The sequence below is a fragment of the Ischnura elegans genome, chromosome 7 (genome assembly GCF_921293095.1).
Source record: "Ischnura elegans chromosome 7, ioIscEleg1.1, whole genome shotgun sequence".
In the NCBI taxonomy this organism is placed as follows: Eukaryota; Metazoa; Arthropoda; class Insecta; order Odonata; family Coenagrionidae; genus Ischnura; species Ischnura elegans.
The window spans coordinates 19,252,292-19,267,477 of record NC_060252.1 but is presented as its reverse complement, the minus strand read 5'-3'; the positions used below and the strand labels follow the sequence as shown (position 1 = coordinate 19,267,477).

The 15,186-nt window shown below is 39.4% G+C and overlaps 1 protein-coding gene across 1 annotated transcript; it reads left to right on the top strand.

The window, feature by feature from the left end:
- The first annotated feature begins 96 nt into the window (after positions 1–96).
- Positions 97–14,071, top strand: LOC124162518 (beta-1,4-glucuronyltransferase 1-like). Its single transcript, XM_046539086.1, has 3 exons — positions 97–1,833; positions 4,931–5,056; positions 12,788–14,071. Exons 1-3 carry the CDS (start codon positions 628–630, stop codon positions 13,043–13,045), a joined length of 1,590 nt encoding a protein of 529 aa, XP_046395042.1. The 5' UTR covers positions 97–627; the 3' UTR covers positions 13,046–14,071.
- Positions 14,072–15,186: the final 1,115 nt, after the last annotated feature.

Genomic DNA, 15,186 nt, shown 5'->3' with positions numbered 1-15,186 from the left:
TCGCAGCTGTTTTTGTTTTGTTTTGGATTCATTCGTGGTGGTTATCTGGCCGAGGTGGCCGAGTGTGGCCGAGGTTTCGTTGGATATGAGGTAAATTAGAAGTTTTACAGTGTATTTTTTAAGGGAAGAAGTCAGATATAGGTCTGTATTATCGTAGAAAAATATTTACCGCTGTAATTATTCCGTATCATCGGATTCTTTTCTCAGTGAGGCTCATTTTCTATAGTTTATTTGTATGGAGAACCAAGTGTGTACGTATATAAACTTCTGTACCTGTCCAAAGCCTAATTGCCTGGTTTTGAAGTGGGTAACATATTTAATTTAGTTAATTCTTTAGCCACATTGTGTCCGTGAGAACAGTTTGACCAGATGTTAGTTCAATTTTTTAGGAGATTGGCCATCAGTGTGGCTTGTGGGTAGTAGTAGTTTGCCTGTCCTGTGCAACAGTGAAAATTGTTCATACTTTATTACATTAGGTGTGATGTTACTCAATTTAATAGCAGATTGTGTAGGTAAAATGAATAGCAATTTTGTAATGGTTTCGTAAAACACTACATACTTCTCGAGGAAGGTTAAATTTGTTTATTTCCTACGGCAGCAATTTCTGTGTTCATATGATTATCAATAATGAACCGAAGGAAGCACAAAATGCGGGGGCCGTTTGTGTTGCCTCGTCTTCTTCATTTAAGACTTCCTTGGAAAATGCTAATGTATATTGCCTTCGGTGTAATGGTGCTAAAAGTCATCATGGAAGTAAGTTTTTATGGAGACAGGCCATGGTCAAGAGATAAATTGGGTTCGGAACGCCGCAAGGTTTCTGGTCCTAGGAAAGTTAGAGACTTGGAGTTTGTGGCGGGAAAATTCTTAGAAACGGCTCACCCAACGTCGAACAACAGTTACTGCCACGAGAGATGGTCTTTCCACAGAAATCTCATGAATGCCACTGGGAGCCCAGAAATGGGTACCAATGGTCCATATCGAGTTCTGTACGATGTGATTCGTGGGAGCGTCGATGAGGGGGCTGCAGATTTAAAACACAAGAAAGGAAGTGCAGTAGGATGCATTGGTCCTGCTGCTGTTACTTACGTTACGCATGCCACCCCAGAGTTTTTGTATCACATTGCTGAGTTGCTAGGGCGTTGGGAAGGTCCTTTAAGCGTTGCTGTCTTCGCTCCGGGGACGGATGCAGGGATCGCACACTATGCATTGTCCAGACTTTGTCGTTGCCTTCTTCCTCAGCAAGCTCGTCGACTCTCGGTGCACCTGGTGTATCACATAAGCCATCTCCCTGTTTTACCAGAGTCTGTTTCGGATAGTCTGGATGAAAGTGAGAGGAGCCAATGTGGACCTCCAGCTGTTCTAGGCCACCCAACTTATCGGACCAAGATGGCTCTCGCATATCCCGTCAATGTCGCCAGGAACTCTGCTCGCTCTGGTGCAAGAACCCCTCACATTTTTGTCTCCGACGTTGAGCTTCTTCCAAGCAAGGGTCTTGCCACTCAGTTTTGTTCCATGCTGAGCAGGGCTAGCCGCAAGCAAGACATGGAAGGCGTCCAGAAGAATTGGGTGACGGATCTCCAAATTCCTTTGAAAATTCCCTTGCCTCAACCAGCTGTGAGTAACAGCGGAGGGACGAGGAGATTAGCCTTTGTAGTGCCTGTCTTTGAAGTGGAGCTTGGGGAAAAAGTTCCCGAGACCAAAGAGCAGCTTCTAGCTCTTTTGGCCTCCGATCGTGCCTTCTATTTCCACCGATGGCAATGCGTGCATTGCCAGAAGTTTCCAGGGATCCACTTGTGGATGGAGGAGAGGAAAAGCACTCCTGGGAACCTGCAGGTTCTTTAACCTCATGGATCTGTCTAAATGTCCTGCTTGCTCTTTTCATTTGGACCCACAGTTATTTTATCTGTGAATCCGTCAGCCTGATGTAGCATTTGTAGTTTGTATTTTTATTTATTTTTGTCTTTCATATTTTGCAGATATAAAGTCTTATATATTTTAAACATATACAGTTTTAGAAAAACATTTTTATGTTAAAGTAAGTCACAATAAGAATGATATGTTGCTTTCTCGGCCTGTCAACTGAATCAAATGGTCTTTGGTCTTCCTTATAGTGAATTGCTTCATTATTGTCAACGCTTCTATCAGCGACTTGTTGGTCATTATCCGAAGTACTGCAAAGAAATGACTCACAGTATTCCAGGCAACGACCAACAAATCGCTGGTGGAAATGTCAACAGTATTGAAGCAACTCGCCTGGTATAAGACCTGAGAAAATTTCGTTTAAGTCATATTAATTTTAGTCGAATATCAGTGGCTAATATGTTAATTTCTTGAATAATGTCTAAGGTGACCTAACTTGCATTCGAAGACTCAAAATTCCATCAAAACTCTGCAGAGGAAAATATCTTGGTAGTTCAAGTGGTAGAACACGTGCAGCTAATTCGGGAGATCCAGGTTCGAAATCCAGTCTAGGCTAATGATCTTTCCTCTGTGGAATTTTTGCACTTTATGTAACACTTGTGAGTGACTTGGTGGAGGTATGCTGCTGGATAGTCAGCGTCTATTCCTTGAATATTGCCTCCAATTTCATTGTGAAGGTAAAGGCAACTGTTTATTTCACGCCAAGTCCATGTGGAAATTATTTTCTTGGCTTTCTGTTATAACTTATTTATGTTACTTTATCTTTTTTGTTCAAAAGTTTACATTGTATCTGCTTATATTTGTATGCCTGTCTGTAGAAATTTATTCAGTTTGGCTCCAATTTATTTCCGCTTATTATACCTCCATGCATGTGAAAGTTTTTTTGAAATGGCATATTGAATGTTTTTATGTTACTTTTTCTCGACTTTTTCTATGGAATTTGATGTTTAGGGATGCCAATAGGGGTGAAGCTCATATGGCATAAAATATTCTCAACCTCTTATGCTTTCTTTTTAGTGCTTCAACTATTTCTGGTTACATGTATGATTCTGAAATAGGCATAATAATTATTTGTTTTTTTTTTTAGAATTCTTGCTGTTATTGTGAAACTTTGAATCAGTAAAATTCAAATTAATTTTGCAAACAATGACATGCCATGGCATGTTTGTATTAGTGCTTGCTGCAAAAATTACTTATTGGCATTTAATTTGTCTTGGAGACTTAGCTATGACATATTTGTATTTGTGCTTTCTGCAAAAACAAATTCTAATTATGACTTTAAGGGCTCTCACGCACTGGAAACTTTTACAAAGCAACTATTTAGTTGCTTTGTGTTTATATAAACTATTTAGTTGCTATGTGGAAGTTCAAATGAAACACATGGCATTGACTGTAGCCCCACGCACGGGTGACTTTTTAGTAGCTGCAACTGCCGTGTGTTTGATAGGGACTCCCTCAAAGCAACTAAATAGTTGCTTAGTAAACTTTGTCAGTGCGCAGGGGCCCTAATTTTATAAATTAGGTGATTAATTGTTGTCATGGTAGTTTATGGCATATGATACTAAAATACAATCGTTGATTAATGTCTTGAAGTGTATGCGTAGCAAGGTTTCCAGGTTGACCTCCGCGTCGATTCATCTTCAAGACGACAGTTTCGCCGGCGTTGCAGCTAGGGTCTTCAGGTACGAAGATGCTAGCTGCAACGCCGGCGAAACTGTTGTCTTGAAGATGAATCGACGCGGAGGTCAACCCGGAAACCTTTCTATGCATGCTGCACCACCCCGCGAAAGTCTCCATCAACGTCTTGAAGTGTAGTTCTTCAAGAATTAAGTGCAAAAGTTTTGGCCAATGTTTCAGTATATTTTATACCGTCATCAGGACTTCTTTGCAATGAATATGATTTGAATTTATTTGCAATGAATGAATTAGCAAATAATATTCATTGCAAAAAAGCCCTGATTAAGGTATAAAAATATACCACAGCGTTGAACAAAAATTTAACATTTAATTCTTAAAGACCTATACTCCAAGACACTAATCATCGTTTAAAATTGAAGTCAAGGGGAAGAAAAAAACTCGATTTATCTAAAATGTGAAGAAATTACAAGCAGAGAATGTTCTTTTCAGAACCTAAGTGCTACTTGTTTTATTTCAAGACATAATAACTTCATCATCACAACCTGCATTCACATTTGTTGTAACAGAAATTGTATGTCACCTCATGGTGATTGTACAACTCTTGTAATTGTAATTGCCAATGTAAATGAGCTGTCACTGGCACAAAATGAGACTCATGCAGTCCATTACTATGGTTTGAACACTCATTTAAAGACTCCTTTAAATAAATAAAAGATCATAGCACTTTTCCTCAAAATCTTTTACTGCGTACCAAAAAAAAAATTGTGGAAAAGTGCTACGATCTTTTATTTATTTAAATGTGTCTAACTTCCACCAATGAAAGCCTGAATCAGTTGTACTTATGCATAGGCTCCCCTTATCTCACAATAAGAATGGGTATGAATCAGATTCTTGAATGCATAGTTTACTTAAAGAAGTTCCTTGGCAATCACCATTTTTAGAACAATCTCAACTGTAACTTTTAAAAAGCATCATGATTCAACAATGTGTCGAGTGGTTTGATGCAGCTCTTCACCCTGCTCTCCTGTATTGTAATCTTTGCATATTAATGTATTTCTTCTCTTTTACATCCTCATAACTTGTGATTGTTACTCACTTGGGACTATACTTAGCCGTTCTTCCCATCCACTTGCCCTTAAATGATAGTCTTCAACTGGCCATCATGCCTCCTGATGTGGCCAGTTAAGATCTCCCATCTTCTCCTTAGGGCTTTCAGAAGACTTCTCTTTTCTCCCACTCTTCTTAGCACCTCAGCATTTGTGTACTTTGTAACCATTTAAAAGTTTTATTTTATTGACCCATATTTATTGCAATGTACACGCCTCAGGTTTCCTTGATTGAAATGTAAATGCATCTGTGATTTTACTTACAGCCATTGGTGATGGTCCGAAGAGAGTTTCCGTATCACCGATGGGAACCAATTTATATCGGAACAAACAGGGAGCCCCTCTACAGTGAAGTACTCACTTGGGAGGGGAAGCAGGATAAAATGACTCAGGTAATTTTTAATTTCCGAGTAATGGAATCTCCACCAACCATTGGTTATGTTGAGATGAATCCTCAGGCTTCCAGCCTGGTCAGATTTTCTGTCCAAGTTTCAATGGCTAACTCAGCCAACGTCCTCAGGGCATTCCTTGAATCTGGGAAGCTTACATAAGAGAGACTGGTGAAGCTATCGAAACTAGAGTGAAAGAACATAGATGCTGCATTAGGCTAAGCTATCCCAAAGAAATCAGCCATCACTGATCTAGTGATGGAAAATGTGGATCAAAAAGGATTTTTAATCAAAATGAAAAGCTCGAATTTTCAACCAAAATCGACAGTTTTTTTAAAAATACAGTTCGTTCAAATATGCTTATTATTCACTCGAAAAACAATGAAAATACACTTTTTGACAGTGGAAAAATATCCGAGAAAGTCCACTCAGAATACGTGATTGAAGTTTCGGTAAAAATTTATAGATGCACAAGTTTTGGGATCACTGCTTGGAACCATTCGGCTTCATTAAAATTTTTAAGATAGATCAACTGACTATCAGGGAGCTCTGTCCAAGGCCTCCCCTTTAGTTTCCCTGTAGCTTCTTCCTAACCTCACCGCATCTGTCTACTTCAGCCTTCTTCTTCTTCCTCCTCTCTTTTCTCTTTCCACTGTTAGCTTGACTACTGTACAGTACACTCGCGATTATCCTAATGGCTAATGATGGGGAGAGACGGCATGAACAATCGGAAAACACGGATAACCCAAACTATCACTTAAATGCCTTGCAATGTTCGTAATTTACCTAAAACAAACAATATTTTATTATTTATGCAGTTATTCTGTTATTTTAGAGTGCTAACCGGACTCGATGAGAGCTTTCTTTGCCAGTCCGCAATCTTTTTAGCGGAGTGCGGACGTGCACTGCGAGGCTTGGAAAAAAGAAACACGTTGCTCCCAGGAATGCAGCTAGTGCACCATCGCTTCCATTTTACGAAGGGGATTCTAATTGAAATAATAAGCCCAGTATATCCGCATTAATGCAGTAATTCCGATGATATTTTGCATCTGATTTTATTTTTAGATAAAGATTGGGAAAAAAATTGAGCGAGAGTGAAAATCATGCACGGATAATCCGCAACCTGGATAAACCGCAGCCGGATAATTGGGAGTGTGCTGTGTTTAAAATCCCCCCTCTTAAAATATGCCTGATCCAATTCCCCTTTTTATGCAGTACAGTTCTCAGCAATGTTCTTTCCCCAACTCTTTCCAGCACCTCCTCATTACACACTTTATTATCCACCCACTTCACTTTCTCCAGCCTTCTCTACACCCACATATCAAAAGAATGTATCCTATCCCTATCTCTTCTTCCCAAGGTCCACGTTTCACATCCACATAACAAAGCACTCCACCCATACCATTGCACCATTCTCTTCCTCAGCCCTAAGTTCAGGCTGCTGTTCAACATAACAATAAAAACTTTTGACAAATTCACTCTCCAAACTCACGAAAAATTTAAAAATTTAGTCCCTGTTATTTTATGAACACACCTTGGTACAGTCGGATTCAAAAGTATTGCAACAAATGGAGCGGCGCCACTTTCGCTGCAGTTTGGAAATCGAGTTTCGGCATTTTCTATTGTACCAGTGGGAGGGAAATTTGAACAGCATTCCCACCTCCCGTAATATTTTTATAACAACATCGTTAAAGTGAAATGTATGCGGGATATGTGCAATGTTTAATACCAAATAATTTATGCAGCATCTGCTAGATAATACATCTACGTTCAGAACGTCAATTTACCTTCTCTCGTAAGTTGGCCGATCCGTCGAAGTATATTGTTCTACAAATAACGCTGAAGCTATTCGATCAGCGATAGCGAATATAACATACATATAAAATATCCGCCGCAATATCACAGTAAATATTGCCAGTGAGTGTTTAAAATCAGCTTGATTTAGTGACACTAGAAGACCGGTTCATTCCTTGCCTGACAAAGCTCGCAATGAATCCACAATGAAGTCAACGTGGGAGATGGACTAGTGGTTAAGGTGAAGACTTACCACGGCAGCAATCCCAAGTCGGCAGTTTGAACCTCTGCGGATCAATTTTTTTCAGTGACATAGTATAGCAGTAACATTTTTTTCCACTTTAACTCATATTAACTTAATTAAAAACTGCTGCCGTATCAAAATTTTGAATAGAGAAAATTCTCTTTTTGCTTTCCGCGGATATAATTTACGTTTTTACCGAAATATCAGTGCACCAATAATATGGAAAATATTTCAATGAGGTAAACCGCTCCATCAAGTCCTTCTTCGTATTACCCGAATATTCTATCGTTTTCAATAATATGTAGACACTCACGAGACCCGCTTAATTGTGGGGCCGGGTCGGAGTAAACTTGGAAGGTTGGCACATGAAGCAACCTGCATTCGTTGCCTTCGCGGCGAGCCGGCGAGGACGGACACGGACGCGACTGAGCAACTGATCCTGGAGTCAAACTCCAGGAGCAAGTGCCCAATCGAAATTAAGATTAGCGGATGGAATGTATTGAGGTAATTCGCGTCCCCACAGACGTTGGGCTGTCTGTGTGTTTTCTTTCGGTCTCCGTGGCGAGGTTTTTCCTGTCTTTGGATTCATATTCGGACTCACCGTTTACCTCTCATCACTACGTGGCTCCGTGGTGGAGAGGGTCTATACTGAGTTCTGTAATTTCTTTAATATTCATGCGAAGGATCGAGTCGGACGTAATCATACTTTTTTTCCATTTTTGTAAGATGTATTCTTAATATCAACATAATCTATGCAGGTGGCTGAAGAAAAAATCAGCAATGAATTTTTAGACGAATAAAGGTATTAAATTAATGACTCTAATTTGATATTAGTGACAGGTAGAAAAAAATTAGTATTTTAACTCTTTCACTTAAATATCCTACGTCTATAAGTACTTTTCATATAATACCGAATGAATATTATCCATTTTTCCAACTTTTAAATAAATTTTAAGTTATCATACCGAAACATAGATATTTATTGGGAAATCTATTGCCCTTGCCTTCGGATTTCATTCCTGGCAACTTAAGGGAAACACCACGGCCGGCTCATTTCTCTCACCTAAATGCATCAAATCTAATCACGGGTGAGCATTATTAATAAGTTTGAAGATATGGATGCATCAATTTTGGCCATTAGCGTATTATACTAACAGTATGTCTTCATCATTTTAATACACCTCCTATTATTGCTATTAATACCCATGAAGCCGCCTTAATAGGCGACCGGCGGGAAGTATTGGAACACCAGCCGCTTCCATATAAAAATGCCTTTACCGCGCGGGTAAAAAACGAATTCTCACACCTATCCGTTCGGCAAAATACCTCTCTTAATTTGTTGTTTCTTTCGGACCCAGAAAGGTAGTGGCCTTCTAATATCATGTTCTCCGTGTCACTGTTAAAGATATCCATTCTCATTTGCTCAAGCAATATAAGCTTCGCTCTTAGTCTCCGGGTCTCGTGCAGCTGCTAACCTAATGCGCTAAACATATCTGTAAAGCTTCCTGAACACCCGTGGTAGTTTTTGACTAATCTCACAGCTTGTCTTTGTGTATTATTAAGTTAAACAATTAAGTCTTCCTACACCGCATCCCATATCCTCGTTGCATATTTAAGATATGATCGGATGATTGCGTAATAGAACCTCTCTTTTCATTTATCGTCCGAAAATCTTCTCTTATTACGCTTGACGAATGCTAACTTCTTCAGGGCTCTTAAAAAATATTTTTTTTTGTGTGTTTCCAGCAATAGGTTACAAGAAATCGTAACTCCTAGATACTTCACTTCATTTGTTGCCTTTTCGTTTACCCCAAAAAATGCCCGAAATTAAATATTCCGTTTTGGTTTTACAGATGACTCTATTCCAATTTTTAAGGCTAAAAATTTTACCCTGTGATCACATATACCGTCTATGAAATCGATCTATTTTATCAACTTAGGACGGCGTGCCGCGGCGTGCTGATTAATGATCTAATTTTTATTTCCTCTAGCAAGCTTATCAGCTACTTGTGCAAGTGAGTGATTTATTAGTGCGTTTACTAAGATTTCGGATATTTATATATTCCTTGATTTAGGGTTTAGAGTGTAAAAATCCAAAATTATAGACGTGGGATTGAAAAAGTAAATGCAGATACTTGATTTCCTAATTGGAAAATAATATTATTTCGTTGATTAATTGAGCACCAAAAACTATCTAATTTAATATAAGTTAAGGCGCTGTGTATTTTAACTGCTAGAAAATTCCACCACCTATTCCATCGCGTCGATCGCAGTTGTAGATGTAATATACTGGAGGTAAAACTTCGCTGTCACTTATATCCTTCGTAAGTTAATTCTGTGTTCCTATGACCATGTCTACGTCCTGAAATATTTACTCCATTTTAGCACTCTTGTTTATAACGCTATAACAATAAATTGCGACAAAGTTAATGTCATATTTTTTGCCTTTCGGTTGGTTCTTTTGTTCGCTAATGTGTATAAATGAGTGTATCACTCTGAATGTTCTAATTAATTTAGATATAATCGCTTTCTGTGAAGTAGGACCTTTGGAATTATCGTTATTTAATGAATTTTACTTCTCCTCGGTTTACTTCATGTGATGTAAGGAATTTCGCAATGTGGACTACTTCGGAGGCTACATTTTGTTAGATGGCTTTAATCGTTTAAAAAATTCACTACTGAATTTTTCTCGAGTCACCTGCATAGATTATGTTGATATTAAGAATACATCTTACAAAAATGGAAAAAAAGTATGATTACGTCCGACTCGATCCTTCGCATGAATATTAAAGAAATTACAGAACTCAGTATAGACCCTCTCCACCACGGAGCCACGTAGTGATGAGAGGTAAACGGTGAGTCCGAATATGAATCCAAAGACAGGAAAAACCTCGCCACGGAGACCGAAAGAAAACACACAGACAGCCCAACGTCTGTGGGGACGCGAATTACCTCAATACATTCCATCCGCTAATCTTAATTTCGATTGGGCACTTGCTCCTGGAGTTTGACTCCAGGATCAGTTGCTCAGTCGCGTCCGTGTCCGTCCTCGCCGGCTCGCCGCGAAGGCAACGAATGCAGGTTGCTTCATGTGCCAACCTTCCAAGTTTACTCCGACCCGGCCCCACAATTAAGCGGGTCTCGTGAGTGTCTACATATTATTGAAAACGATAGAATATTCGGGTAATACGAAGAAGGACTTGATGGAGCGGTTTACCTCATTGAAATATTTTCCATATTATTGGTGCACTGATATTTCGGTAAAAACGTAAATTATATCCGCGGAAAGCAAAAAGAGAATTTTCTCTATTCAAAATTTTGATACGGCAGCAGTTTTTAATTAAGTTAATATGAGTTAAAGTGGAAAAAAATGTTACTGCTATACTATGTCACTGAAAAAAATTGATCCGCAGAGGTTCAAACTGCCGACTTGGGATTGCTGCCGTGGTAAGTCTTCACCTTAACCACTAGTCCATCTCCCACGTTGACTTCATTGTGGATTCATTGCGAGCTTTGTCAGGCAAGGAATGAACCGGTCTTCTAGTGTCACTAAATCAAGCTGATTTTAAACACTCACTGGCAATATTTACTGTGATATTGCGGCGGATATTTTATATGTATGTTATATTCGCTATCGCTGATCGAATAGCTTCAGCGTTATTTGTAGAACAATATACTTCGACGGATCGGCCAACTTACGAGAGAAGGTAAATTGACGTTCTGAACGTAGATGTATTATCTAGCAGATGCTGCATAAATTATTTGGTATTAAACATTGCACATATCCCGCATACATTTCACTTTAACGATGTTGTTATAAAAATATTACGGGAGGTGGGAATGCTGTTCAAATTTCCCTCCCACTGGTACAATAGAAAATGCCGAAACTCGATTTCCAAACTGCAGCGAAAGTGGCGCCGCTCCATTTGTTGCAATACTTTTGAATCCGACTGTACATTCTATGCATATGTTATCACTTGTACTGGCTGGGCTGAACTTTAAAAAATTTCCATCTGATACAAACAAGTATATTTACGTGTTAATTGTCATATTTTTTCCAATGAAGTACCTCCAGTTTTACCGACACTGAATGTGTAATTTATTTGACCATGGATCTTTCTGAGGTGAGCTCCTCCCTCACCCATCAACACCAACCTTTGGGTTGAGTCACCTGCATGTATCAGCATGGAAAGTCAGGGAATTGCAGCTTAATGATTAATAAAGAAAAGATTTTGCTATGTTCACTTAGACTTTTAATTAAGTGCAATGCGTTTGAATGCATATGTGCCATCATCAGGTACGCTCTCATGGTGTACCCAATCATGATGGAATTGAAATGCATTGTAATCAATTGAAAGTCTTAAGTGAATACATATTGCGAAATCTTTTCTTTATTAGTCCTCATAAAATACTCCATGACATCTCGTCTCACACCGTTTCATCTATTCATTTTGATTCATGGTTGAACGGAAAAACACGGTACAGTTCCACATAATTTGTGGTGCTTTCAATTAGTTTTGATGGCTATGTAACGTCATTCTCAAGACAATAATTCTGTGGAACTGTGTTTGTTCTACTATGAATATCTCCTCGTTCCACCAAGTCATGCCAAACTCAGTTGATTTCATTAACGCAATGTTTGAGTGGCCACCCTGATGACGGAAAATCTTTTCTTTTGAAGAAGGATTTGGTGCTTTCGGGCGAATGCTGTTGATGAAATCTTCACGGGAAATCAGCCGGGTAAGGATGGACATTGCTGCCAACGTTTCAATGGCCTTCTCTGCCATCGTCTTCAGGGCGAATGATGGACCTGGTTATTGCCGGGCTTATGTACACCGTTGGGGAGGTCAAGTCGTCTGTGATTGGTCAGTTTTTTTTTTTAGGGTTCTTTCCTCCTCTCAGGTTACTCATTCTTTTTGCCATGGGGTTCCACGATTTGCTGAGGTTGAGGCTGAGGTTAAAAACAATCACACCATCAAGTTCAATGAAACCAAAATCCTCTGCAAGGCAACGGGATATTGGGAACGTCTTACAAAAGAGGCGATCGAAATACGAATCGCAAATAATAAAATGAATAGAGACGCGGGTTTCAACCTCAGCAAATCATGGAACCCCATGGCAAAAAGAATGAGTAAGCTGAGAGGAGGAAAGAAACCTAAAAAACTGACCGAAGATTTTATCAACAGCATTCGCTGGGAAAGCACCAAATCCTTCTTCAAAAGAAAAGATTTTCCGTCATCAGGGTGGCCACTCAAACATCAAAATTAATGAAATCAACTGAGTTTGGTGTGACTTGGTGGAACGAGGAGATATTCATAGTAGAACAAACACAGTTCCACAGAATTTTTGTCTTGAGAATGACTTTACATAGCCATCAAAACTAATTGAAAGCACCACAAATTTTGTGGAACTGTACCGTGTTTTTCTGTTCAACCGTGAATCAAAATGAATGGATGAAACGGTGTCAGACGAGTTGTCGTGGAGTATTTTATGAGGATTAATGAATAAAAGATTTTGCAATATGTATTCACTTAGACTTTCAATTGATTACAATGCATTTCAATTCCATCATGATTGGGTACACCATGAGAGCGTACCTGATGATGGCACATATGCATTCAAATGCAATGTCCATCCTTACCCTGCTGATTTCCCGTGAAGATTTTATCAACATCTTCTCTTTTGCTTCGGAACAGATGCACCAGATGTGCTTGCTGGGTTACCGTTTTGTGATTCTGGACAGAGCTTTCCTGGTGCACACCCCAGGCGTGAAGAGGCCGCAGCCGCCTCGTTCGTTGCGCGGCCAGCCAGTCAAGGTGGAGCCGCTGGACGAGGGAGCGGAGCGACAGAAGGAATGGGTCAGGAGTCACGAGAAGAGGAACACCCATCTCTATGAGATGATAGTCGAGTCCATGAATTTGGCTCACCCTAGAAATCCTAGGTGTAGGTCCTAAGTGATGTAGATCCAATGATACTTAAGTGTGCAAGTATGTATCTCTTCATTGATTTGAAGATCCTAGTCCAGATATGTCGTGATAAAGACTGCTAGTGTAGTGGATGCCGGGAGGCCGAGCATTCGTATGAGTATTTTCTAAGATATTTGATCTCTAAGTTATATTTTTGGTAGGTTTTATCTGTCCCCACTTGTCCGTCTCTTAAAAGCCATAGCTCCAGTGATATGTATGGTATGTTTTCTCACTTAACACTGGGTAAATTTAGTGATTCCTTAAACCAGTTCTTACCTATGATAATGGTGCTCTTATTTTGTTGTGATTCATGATTTGTCCTCTTCCATTGTGAAAACTCTTTAAGCTATGGGTACTATTAGACTGTGACTATTGAATGTGATGATGTAGTGGTTGCAAGCTGACAAATTTGTACATAATGAAAGAAAGTCTACCAATTTTCTTCATTCCAGAATATTTTGGTGATAGCATTGATATTGTTGAACGATAGCTTTATTCTGTGTCCAAAGTCTGTTGTAGTTGTGATCAAGAAGGAAGTAATCATGTTAGCAAAGATATGAAATCCAGTGATAGTTTTTTCTCAAGAATAAACTTCTGGTTTTTTTTAAAATTAGCTATGCATGCATAATTTATTTTTGTTTGCCACAAATTTATTTTCTATTACACATTTGGCCATATTTGATGTGTTCAGTAGCCACTTGAATAATAAGTGGGAGATGACATTTCCCCTGAAATGTCATCTCCCACTTTATTTAGTTAATACATAGAAACTAATTACAGTGGAACCTCGATAAAGCGAGTACGGGCTATTGCAAGACCCCTGCCATTATGAGAGATTGCAGATGCACCATCAATTGACCCTATGGTTAGAATGTAAAGAAATCAATTTTTATGAGGCCCTGTTGGTGTTGGCACTCACCATAGCGATGGTTTCCACCACCGGAAAACTTACATCAAGACTCCTTAATCTCTGTAATTGCTAGTGATCTGTTAGAAATGATGTTAAGGGAGTGCTCAGTCTCAAATTTAGGTGGTAAACTGTCGTTCGCTAAACAATTACATAGTTCATTTTGGTGAAAATATTTTGGCATTAACATGCGCGAATGCTTGATCTTCTTTTGTTCCTTGAGCGGTAGGAAGCAGCTAACAACACACCCGCACATCCGTGAGTCGCCTAAGGAGAGAGGATTTGAAAGGCAGACACCATGGCCCAAAAACGGAAAACACTTAATCTTAGGGAGAAAATTAAAATAATAGATCAGTTCAAGAGAGGCGTGTTGTTTAAAAGTGAAGTGGGCAGAAGACATAATTTATCTTCCTCTTCATTGTTCAGGGTTTAAAAAAACAGTGTGGGAGGGCAAACCATTACAGCAGAAGCGCCTGAGGGATGCTGAGCATGAAGAGTTGGAAGACGCTTTGTTCGCATGGTTTTGCCAAATTTGATCTGCAGAAACTCCCATGAGTGTAGTATGCTTGAGGCTAAGACGGAGTATTTTAGCAAGAGATCGAGCATGGAGAACTTCAAGTGCTCTGAAGGTGTTGGCTCTGCAGATTTTAAGTGTGAAAGTCATAAAATTACTGGTGAAGCCTGCAGTGCAAATCCCAAAACCGTGGAAGAGTGGACTCCAATACTAGCGGAATATCTCAAGAAGTATTCCCTACGTGATATATCTAATGCGGACAAAATGCCACTGTTTTACAATCTACTCCCCGAAAAAACCCTTGCAGTAAGGGGTGATTCTTGCAAAGGTGGCAAGAGGAGCAAGTAGCAATTAACAGTTATTCTGTGAACTAATATGGACAGATCAGATAAAATTAAACCAATGGATATTGGAAAGTGGGCTTGTCCTAACTGTTTCAAAGGGATTAAGAAACTTCCATGCACGTATGAGTATAATTCCAAAGCATGAATGACTGCTGGACTTTTTTCTCTGTGGCTAAGGGCGTTCGATGCAAGAATTGTTGGTAAAAACAGGAAGGTCGTCTTATTTGCGGGCAACTGCCCGGCCCACCTAAAAATCGGTCTTAGGAACACGGAAATATTCTTCCTGCCACCTAATACCACTAGCGTACTCCAGCCACTTGACCAAGGTATAATAAAATTGTTGAAGCATAATTATAGAGCTATG

Coding starts and splice junctions, on each gene's coding strand:
- LOC124162518 (XM_046539086.1), top strand. CDS start 628: ATGAACCGAAGGAAGCACAAAATGCGGGGGCCGTTTGTGTTGCCTCGT. Junction 1,834..4,930: donor GCACTCCTGGGAACCTGCAG/GTTCTTTAACCT, acceptor TTTTACTTACAG/CCATTGGTGATGGTCCGAAG. Junction 5,057..12,787: donor AGCAGGATAAAATGACTCAG/GTAATTTTTAAT, acceptor GCTTCGGAACAG/ATGCACCAGATGTGCTTGCT.